The sequence below is a fragment of the Miscanthus floridulus genome, chromosome 7 (assembly GCF_019320115.1).
Source record: "Miscanthus floridulus cultivar M001 chromosome 7, ASM1932011v1, whole genome shotgun sequence".
NCBI lineage: Eukaryota > Viridiplantae > Streptophyta > Magnoliopsida > Poales > Poaceae > Miscanthus > Miscanthus floridulus.
The window spans coordinates 120,236,969-120,247,184 of record NC_089586.1 but is presented as its reverse complement, the minus strand read 5'-3'; the positions used below and the strand labels follow the sequence as shown (position 1 = coordinate 120,247,184).

General features: G+C 48.0%; 1 protein-coding gene across 2 annotated transcripts; it reads left to right on the top strand.

Moving 5' to 3' along the window:
* The first annotated feature begins 226 nt into the window (after positions 1-226).
* On the top strand, positions 227-5,097 carry LOC136467747 (AP2-like ethylene-responsive transcription factor AIL1). Of its 2 annotated transcripts, XM_066466523.1 has the most exons (9): positions 227-681; positions 823-1,448; positions 1,604-1,686; positions 3,848-3,856; positions 3,941-4,029; positions 4,102-4,175; positions 4,249-4,299; positions 4,406-4,482; positions 4,567-5,097. In XM_066466523.1, exons 2-9 carry the CDS (start codon positions 892-894, stop codon positions 4,725-4,727), a joined length of 1,101 nt encoding a protein of 366 aa, XP_066322620.1. In that variant the 5' UTR covers positions 227-681; positions 823-891; the 3' UTR covers positions 4,728-5,097. The 2 variants fall into 2 exon arrangements, with proteins under 2 accessions (XP_066322620.1, XP_066322621.1); XM_066466524.1 differs by lacking the exon at positions 3,848-3,856 and having other exon boundaries at positions 228-681.
* The last annotated feature ends 5,119 nt before the right edge of the window (positions 5,098-10,216 follow it).

Genomic DNA, 10,216 nt, shown 5'->3' with positions numbered 1-10,216 from the left:
CTCCCGCGGTCTCGCCCCTGCAGAACGTTCATGACACCCAACGGCGCAGAAACCGGAAGCCGCATCCGCACCCGCACCCGCACCGTGCGCGCCCTCACGAGCCACTCCGTCGTGTGGGGCCTCCGGGGCAGCCCCATGGCACGGGCCGCCTGCCGCCCGTCCCTCCCCCACAGGCTGGCACGCATCACGAGGGGCGTCGTGCACGAAGCAAACGGCCCCCGTCAATTAGCTCACGCATAATCACCCGGTTAACGCCAGGAAACAAATTATAAACACCCCTTAATTACCTATTGCCTTACGTCCTCACCAATAGCCCCAGTGCTGCAGTTGCGCTCAGCTATCCCAGATTGTGCTCTGCTGCGGCGATTAGATAAATCCGGCGGAGCAAGAGGGGAAAATTACCCTGCGATTTTTTCGTTTTGCCCGAGAAAATTTTCGTTGTTTCCCTCATCACTCTCCACTAAGCCGCCGCCTCCCCGCTGGTGCTCGTCGCTTCCTGCCCAATTCGGCGCCATTCGCGCAGCCCCCTATTAATTCCCTGCCTCGGTAGTCGCTGGCCGATTGCCTCGTGAAATTTCCTGTTTCGTTGCCTCTCGGGGTGTTAAATACCCACGCTGCTAGGGTTCAATCGTCGTCAGGAGGCTTTACCTCTCAATCACTGCGGGCTGGCGGCGGTTCGAGGTACTGGTTTTCCACTGCTTCCTTGGTTTCTCCGATTCTGGATGGGTTATAGGCGACTTTGTGGTTTGTTGTTCCTTCTTCGGATGGATCTAACTATGTGGTTTTTTATTGTAATAATGTTTTCCATCCCCTTTCTTGCAGAGTTTGTGGATAGTTTGCGAAGAGATAGTTAGGGTTCTGGGAATTATTATTTTTTGTCTCCCCTGTCAGATGGAGGAATTGGACGTAGGAGTTAATCCTGGGAAGCAAGTGGAAGAGGATAAGGCTGCGGGAGAATCGGGAGACGAGGGTAAGATTGAGAGGAGCCACTCTATCAATCTGAATAGGGTGCCAGCAGTTGCTGTGGAGGCGAGGAGCACCCAGGGGAATGGTGAGACGCACGGTGCAGCGGTGTCAGGAACCAAGGATGCAGGCACCGGAAAGGCAGAGCAATCCAGTGGTGATGGTCAGGAGAAGTTACCCAAGTGTGAGCAAGTCGACTATGAAAGTGAAATTGAAGGCTGTGCAGATGATGAGAACCCTGTCAAGAAGGCTGCTCTAGTTACTTTGGTTGGAAATGAATATTGTGGTGATGATGATGATGATGAGAGAGTTCAAGTGCTCACCATTGTCAAGAAGGATGAGCCTGCAGATGACATTGGCGACTGTATTAATCCTGGGACAGTTGCAGGGTACAGTGAAGTGAAGGGTGGTGTAGGTGCTTCTGCCGCCACTTCTGCGGTGCGACCTGCTGGCTCCCGATCATCAAGTTTCCATGGTGTGACCAGGTGAGTGTGGTGTGTGTCCTTGTAATTTGTAATAGTTGCTAAGGGGAGACAAACAATGCAATTGATTTATCACTTTGGTATCTTATCTTAATTAAATACGCCTTGTCTGCTTATCATACTGGGACAATTTGCCAAAGTATCTTCAATTTGTGCAGGCATAGATGGAGTGGGAAATATGAAGCTCATTTATGGGACAGTTCTTGCAGAGTAGAGGGACGTAGAAGGAAAGGGAAACAAGGTATCCATTTATTTTTAACCATCTAACCAGCAGTATGAGACCTTTAATCTAAAGGAGATTTACTGTTTATATACTGAACCATTACCATTTTGTTAGTAAATATTGATTACATGGCATTACCAGATATAGAAATATGGCCATGTAAAGAAAATATGTTTCCATGGGAGCTAATATTGTGCATTTATTTCTCTGTCCTCTTCTCATTTATCTACCATTGAGTGAGAATCTTGGGCAATACTTTCTGTAGCAGTGAGAGAACAGAACTAGATTCTTGTCCAATTATAGAAGAGCTACAAATTTGATAGCTTTGTCCAGGCCACCTATCATTTAGTACAAACTATGCCTTTCTGAACCAATACTAAAAATTGTATGTAATTATGTATGCCATATCATTCTTCAGTCGGTGTCATGTTTCTTTTGTTGTCAGTCAGTATTGATTTTTTTTTTTTGCATTTATATAACTTTATCATCTGTCCTAGTTTCACACATGCGTGTTAAGATATTTATGTGCCCTATATTGGTTGGTTCACTTACTATTTCTGGCACTGCACACTTGAGCTGCGATTATTGGATTAGCGAGCTCCTGCAAAAGTAGGTCAGCTTACATTTAGATGCAATGTGCGAAAAGTATGTGATGTGCCTCATTATTCTCACATTTTGTCACCTTCTAAACATCAATTACCTTGTACTCTTAATAGACATTGTCTTGTAGTGGAAGCAGCCAAGTATAGCTACAAAAATGGTTGCATTCTTTATTAAACTCCTGTAAACATTAATTAATTTGTACTCTCAATAGACATTGTCCTGTAGTGGAAGCAGCCAAGTATAGCTGCAAGCCTACATAAATAGTCGCATCCTTTAGTAAGTTCCTATGTTCATATGGGATGAGGGAAAACTATTATGCACTGTCTTGTGAGAGTGCTTTTCGCTTAACATATAATTTTGTATCATGACCTCTTATAGATCATAGGAGGGGAGTTTTCAAACACGTACTGTCAGATGCCTGTTGGGGGGCGTGACTTCCCCTTGATTAGAGGGAGGATAGGGGGAGTTGAGGGAGGATTAGAAGGAAGGAGCGGCAGCCCTAGGGCTGGCCGCGCCTAGGTAAGGAGGGGGAGTGGCAGCAGCGAGCGGCTGCGGCCGTCCACGCGAGCGGTGAGCGGCTTGGCCGCTGCGGTGATGGCTGGAGGCGATTCTGCGGTCTGCATGGGCGCGGTGGGGAACAGCAGCGGCTGCTAGGGCAGGGAGGCGCAGGGAGAGGAGGGGCGGCTGCAGGAGAAGAAAGGGAGAGGGGTAGAGGGGTTTTACCCCGAACTGTTCTTGCTTAAGATTGAAAGGATACATCTCCCTTTATATATATAGGGAGGACTCGACTCGACTTGACCTACAAGCAAACCTAGCTCCTAGACCCTATTGGCCCGACTTGGGCCCCATACTTCCGTAGCCCATCATGGCTATATCGGCCTGTGACACGTACTAAATAATTGTTTTGCCAATGATCAGAATCATTTTGTTGTTAGTTATTTAAGCTGGTTTAACCTAGTATGTCATATCAACTGTTTCTGTTTCTGGTTTTCTGGACTGTATATATATCTTAAGAAACATCAGTGACGTTCCCTACTGTTTTTTTCCTATATAGTGGCTACCATGCACGTGCTGTATATCGATTCAGTAACAATGGAAAAAACCATATGATGGAGCAATTTATCAATAACTGTGAAATAAACATAAACAAGTAAAGCCTTAGATTTAAAAAATAGCTCGAAAATTGACAAATCCAAATCCTATGTGAAATTAAACGGAGCAATCCACATATCTAAACTGATAAGATACATATTCTAATTTGTTTCCATCCATTCATTGTACGTTTTATCATGAGAAAATAAAGTATTGAGAAATTACTCAGCCCTGTTCTAGGAGCGCACTCTTCCATGAAATAGCCCTATGAACTAGTAAAGCTAGTACTTCCCCGAAAGACCTTTTCCATCGCTGAAGGTTAAGTACCACCATCAAAGATGATACTGTTTCTATGACAATTTTTTTTACGATGCTGTTTCTATGACAATTTATTATCTTATATCTTTCTGTATGATGTGTATTTAGTTATCTGTGACTTAGTACTAACGGTTTCTTGCAATGTTCTGATGTGGCGGTGCTTCAGTTTATCTAGGTAACTATTGTTAATTCATTTATCTTTGTCTTGGTTCTTGTGTTTAAGGTTCGATTATTTCCCCCTAAATTCTGTACCTTGCAGGAAGTTATGATACCGAGGAAAAAGCTGCCAGGGCTTATGATGTTGCTGCTATTAAATACTGGGGCCAAAATACCAGACTAAACTTTCTGGCAAGTTCTTTTCCTTTGGCTTCAGTGATATTTTTCAGTTACATGGTCTTATACATGACAGAATTATTCCAGATTGAACAATATGGAAAGGAATTGGAGGACATAAGGGATTTATCTCGAGAGGAATGTGTGACATACTTGAGAAGGTATGTTATCAATCTTCCCCATTTATATCACTGTAGAGAAACGGCTACCACAGTAATTTGTCTCATCCTGCAGGAGGAGCAGCTGCTTTTCAAGAGGAGCTTCTATTTACAGAGGAGTGACAAGGTTACCTGTCTTTTATTTGTTTTGGATAGCTTGCTGAGACTTCAAGGCATTACCTTTTTGTTCTGTATGTTATACTGAAACTAACTAAAATCTTGTCCAATGCCAGAAGGCAGAAAGATGGGAGATGGCAAGCACGCATAGGACTGGTTGCTGGAACTAGAGACATTTACCTGGGAACATTCAGTATGCAGCACATGAACTGTGGTTTACACATGCTTTTGAAAAGTAACTGATTTGAGTTTACTGATGATTTTAATTTTGTTTCAGAAACTGAGGAAGAAGCCGCAGAGGCTTATGATATTGCTGCCATTGAGATACGTGGCAAAAATGCTGTGACAAATTTTGACAGAAGCAACTATGTCGACAAGGGTATGCACTGTATAGAAGGAGAAGGCTTGAGGTTGCTCGCATCCAAGCCAGAAGAATGACTTCAAGTTCAATGCAGTGAGTGTTGATCGGGCAGATTTGGCCAGACATATATGGAGCTTAGTTGGTACATACAGATAGAAGAACTGGTTGCAGTTTGTCAATATTCCTGCTTTACAAGGCTTAAGATTACAGTTAAATCGACCCACTAGCAAAAATTGTTCCAGGAAGATTTTGAGCTTGTGTATCATAAGGTTTTGTAGGATAGATCTGTCTGCAAATGTTAGCAAGTCGATGTTTACTGTTTGATAGCTTCGTGTTATCAGATTGAATGTTCCTCAAATCTTTCTGAAGAACGTCCTTGTGTATTATCTTGAGAGAATGCGTTTTACCTAGGCTATTGCCACCTTTTTTTTTAACCTTTGGTATACATGCCTTCTGCTTGCACTTTCCTCACAATAAATGCCCACAAGCCGCATTTACGTTCCTCTTGTATTCGTAATTTTTACTTTTCCTTGCGGTTGTTTGCAAGGTGCTCATAGGGTATTCGTAGTTTTTCTTGTAGGATAGGCTTTGCGTACGTGTTTTCTTCGTAGGGGTGAGTGCATGTGTGTTGAGCGTCTGTAAAAAAAACTACTTGGCGTCTAGCGGCCGCTTGTCGTATTTTGCTGGCACGGGGTTGGTTGGGTCGGAACGTGATCGTTTTTGTGAATGGAGCGTCCGATGTACCGCACAAATGTCACCTCCAGCAAGATCCACGGAGGTGGCGCGACGGTGTTGCAGGAAAGTGGGCGGCTCTTTCCTACACCGGCGCGGCGCCCTCCCCCCTCTCCCCACCCCCGACGGCACCCTCACCCCGGTGGCCATGGCGCTCCTCGCCCCATCCCCCACTATCGCTGTCGAGCCAAGCCCGGTACTGGTGGTGGTGGTGCTCGCATGCAGCCGCTCGCCGTCGGCTCCCACCCTGTTGGTCGAAATTGATCAGTCCAGACCTCTCTTTCTATATTGCAAATGTATGTTTTAATTTGTCGGTGCGAAATATGGCCAAGTAAATATTTGTAGTTTTACCGTGCGCTGTGATCGAATGTGGCCTAGCACACGATGACACATGATTTATATTGGTTCAGGCAACGTGCCCTACATCTAGTTTCAGTCAGTCGGTGACTTTATTCCTGAGCCCAGGTGCTCGAAGTTTGTTGTGGGGTTACAAACGAGTAAGGAATGAGAAGGGGGGTGTTAGAGGTCCGGTCGGACTCGGAACCGAGTGGAAGAGAGTGACGGATGCTCAAACGTGCGCTAAGTATTGGAGCATATGCTCTGTGTGTCCGAGCTTATCAGCTGAGAGCGTGTAGACTGTGTAGCTGTTGAGTTCTAGAGCTATGTAGCTGTCGAGTTCTAGAGCTGTTGAGGCGTCGTGTCTTAGGAGAGAGCGCATCCCATTTTATAGTTGAAGGGGATGGCCTTACAAGTCAGAGAGAAAGAGAGAGAGTGTATACAGGCGCTGTCTAGTCTTGTTGCCCACGCCATCAGGTACGTGATGGCCGCCATCGCCCACCATACTATTTACGCCGCCATCGTCCACCTTACTGTTCATGCTCTGTTCTATCTGGCAGGCTGCACAGTGTTCGTCTGGTACGGCAAACGTCGACGCCCACAATACTGTTCATGCTCTGACGAGTGTGGCAGGCTGTATAGTGTTCGCCTGGTATGGCAAACGACGACGCCCATAATACTGTTTATGCTCTGACGCGTCTGGCAGACTGTACAGTGTCCGTCTGACATGGCCCGACGGCACCGTCCTGCAGGTGCGCAGGGTATAGCAGGGTACGATCCTCGGTATTGCGGTTGACTTGAGCGCCTTACCTTATCTACTTCGCCTGCTCCCCGAGCCCACACCGAGCGGGCGTCCCCGGTCGGTCGTTCCTAGTCGGCCCCGACCGTATCGGTTGGGAAAGAGCAACGAGCGGAGGTCCAGCGTATCCTCGGTCGGAGAAAGGGGGTCAGAGTCGAACTGTTGTCCCACCACGCCTAGGCCTTCCGGTCGGGGTTCTGACCAGATCTCCTGGCCGGAGGTGCTGGTCGGGGACCGGATCGTGTTATTGGCCTGTCATTGTGTATCTAGGCCAGCCTAGAAGCGTGCTGTCGCTGCGCCGCCTACTGGGCCGAGTTTTGTAGGGAAGCGGGTCCATTGGGGACCTCGGGTTTATAAACCCGACACAATTATTTCAGAGGTTTAGAGGTATGTTGCAAATGTTTAATATGGATGTTGCATATGTTGCAAGTGTTTCAAAGGCATGTTGTAAGCATTTGTTCAAAATGTTTCATTTGTGTTATGTTGCAAGCGTTTTGATCTAGATGTTGCATATGTTTTCATACATATGTTGCAACAATATGTTGCAAAATGTTTCATCCGTTTTAGTTTTCTATTGCAGCAAGTGTTTTCATGTTGCAAGGTATTAGTATTCTATCTGGATATTACATATGTTCACACACATATGTTGCAAGTGTATGTTCTAGATGTTTCATCTGTTTCAGACATATGTTGCATTCAAGTGTTTCATGTTGCATGTGTTTCATGCTGTTCGAGGAGTCAGGGGGCGCGGCGAGCCGGTGGCCGGCGAACGCGGCGCCACGAGCGGATCCAATGGGCTGTCCGGGTATGGCAAGGCATACCCTAAGCCTAGCCCAACAATGGACCAACCCCTTTGTAAAAAATGGAAAAAGTCTACGTAACCCCCTTACCTTTGGCATTGCAGCTACTTCACCCTCTGAACTTCGAAACCATCTAACGAGCACCTTAAAGTTTTCCAAACCATTTAATTAACCTCCTAGAGTGGTTAGGACAGCCTGTTTGCCTACGTGGCACTCCAACGTGGCAAGACATGACATGGTGGTGGTGGGCCCTGATGTCAGTCCCTTGGCTCCCCTAGCACAGCAGAGACGCCTCTACAGATCGGAGCGCGTGGTGTTCGCGACAGCCAGAGAGGACGCCGTCGCCTTCACCCTCTCCGTCCTCGATGACCCCTACGCCGTCATCGATGGGATGGTTCGGGAGGATCCTTCCTTCGGCACGGCTAGCTGCTACGCTAGTCTCTCCGCCTTCTCCTGCCGCGACCCGCCCCCTCCTCCTCCTCCTCTTCCCTCGCTCCAAAGCCGCAGGCCGCCGCGTGGACCTAGCCACCGCACGGACCTGGCCACCCGTGGGCAAGCGTAGGGCATCATGGCGTCCGCTGCGACCACCTCGGGTGGCACTGCAGCGATGTCGCGTCATGGGCACCCGGCTCCGTATGCCCCTGTGTGTTCTGCGCTGCCGCCGCCGTCACCAGCGGTGAGGGAGGCGTGACACGGAGCTCCACTTCCTCGAGGCCTCCTTCTGCCATCGTCCCTCCTATCTACCGTCTGTTAGTTGATCTCTACCAATAGGCCCAACGGCCTATTGGGCCCTTATCTCGGCTCCCTGATCGGGGGAGCCCAACCCTAATCCGGTTGGTGGGCCCCTGTCGCACAGCACACATAAAAGGAAGGTGGGGGTGAGGGCTCGGACTACGAGGTTGACTGGAGCCGCCATCCCACCTACAGAAACCCTAATACCGATCTAAAGAGCTGCTGCCAGCGACGGGATGTGCCCCAACCACCGCCGTCGCCCCTGCAGGTCTACACCGGCACCTCTGCAGCCCCACTGTATCGCCACCTCTCCTCTTCACCACCACGCCGTGGCACCGGCGTCCGCGAGGATGCATCCACGGCGGCATCGGCGTCCACGCTGCCGCTGCGGTGAAGCTCCACAAGGTCGAGGAGCCTAACTACGGATCTACGGGTCACAGTGAGGTACACTCATCGATCCTAACAATGGTACCAGAGCCAGGTTCACTCTGTGTAACCCTAACCCTAGATCGGTACGGGAAAAATGGACACGGTTTCAACAAAGAACCCTAGCAGTTCGTCAGCCTAGGGTTTCAGATTGAAAAACAAAGAAAATGCCCGATCCAGATCGGATCGGGACGGAACTCGAACCCTAACCCTACAAGAGAAAGAGGACGGCCATGAGGCTACTTACCTGGAGCCTGGCCGTCCTGTCACTGCCGTCGACCAAATCTATGGCCGACGAGAGAAAGACAGAGCCGTCGGGCTGGGTAGCCTGACGCGCGCGAACAACAGGGCACCGTCGCGAGACTACTCGACGGCGGCGTGCTCCGCAACTGGGCGAGCACGCACGCCGGCGAGGAGCTCCACGGCGGCGCCATCTTGTCTTCCTCCTTCGGTCACCGTAGGTGGCCGCCGCTCGTCCGCCGCAGCGCGTGAGAGTAGGAAGAGGAGAAAGAGAAAGAGAGAGGCCAGGGGAGCCGCGGGTGCGAACTCCACCCACCCCTCGTCGCCGCCGGTCGATGGCCACCGCGGCCGCGGCCACCGCCGTCGCTGCGTGCTGAGCTGGGCGAGAAAGGCGGAAGGGAGAAAAGAAAATGAGGGTTAGGGTTCAGGGAGCGACGGCGGCTGCTGATTTTGATCCAGCGAAAATGAAGGCCAACCGTCCGATCGCGTTGGACGGTCAAGATTTACCGCGCCGCGGCTCGGGCTTCTTTTGGCCCAGGCGGGCGATGATGCTCGGCCGGATTCCCGGCCCAGGCCCACGTTGCGGCCTGGGCGCGGTAGAGAGACGGCGGCGCCAGCGGGGCCAGGCCGGTTCGGCCGCTGGGCTGAGTGACGCGCGTTGCGCACGTGGGCCAGGGCGCGAGCAACTGGGCCGAAATGGACAGGAGACATAGTTACACAGTCTTTTTGTTTTTTAATTTGCCAGAAACAATTTTGATGTATTTGAACAATTCGAATTGAATTTTGATGTTGAAATCTGTACAATTATGATCACAACCTCAATTTTGTTCAGAGAATAGTAAAGTGTTGTAACAGTTTATGGAAAATAAAATTAAAAGATTTATTAAAGTTTCCGCTGCGTACTTAAAGATTGTTGCTTTCATTATTAAATTCGAACCAACGGAAGAATTTGATTTTAAGAGCAAAGAAATAAATATGAGTTGATTGTGGTATTTAACTGGAGAAAAGAAAAGATTTTCCAGAAAATGTTTATTTCCTGGAAATTGATTAATGGATTAAAGAAAATAGAAAAAGAAATTTTCCCTGTGGGTAAAATTAAAGGAAAAGAGAGTTTTTCCACAGTCAAAGAAATTGTTTAAATCTCCAGTTAATTTGTACCAACGTGGTATTTAATTGGAGAAAAAGAAAGTTATTCCGCTGCTAAAGAAATTGTTGATTCTCCAGTTATTTTGAACCAATGTGGTATTTAATTGGAGAAAAAGAGTTTTGATTATGATGTTGTTATTTACTGACCAACGTTGTTAATAACAATATCGTAATGTTAATGATTTATGCATTAATTCTACTTCTGCCCAACGGTGATGTAGAATTAGTGTATAAGAAAAGTTGTTAATTTTAATGAATTATGCATTAATTCTACTTCTGCCCAACGGTGATGTAGAATTAGTGTGTAAGAACGGTTGTGAAAGTTAAAGATTTATGCATTAATTCTATTTCTGCC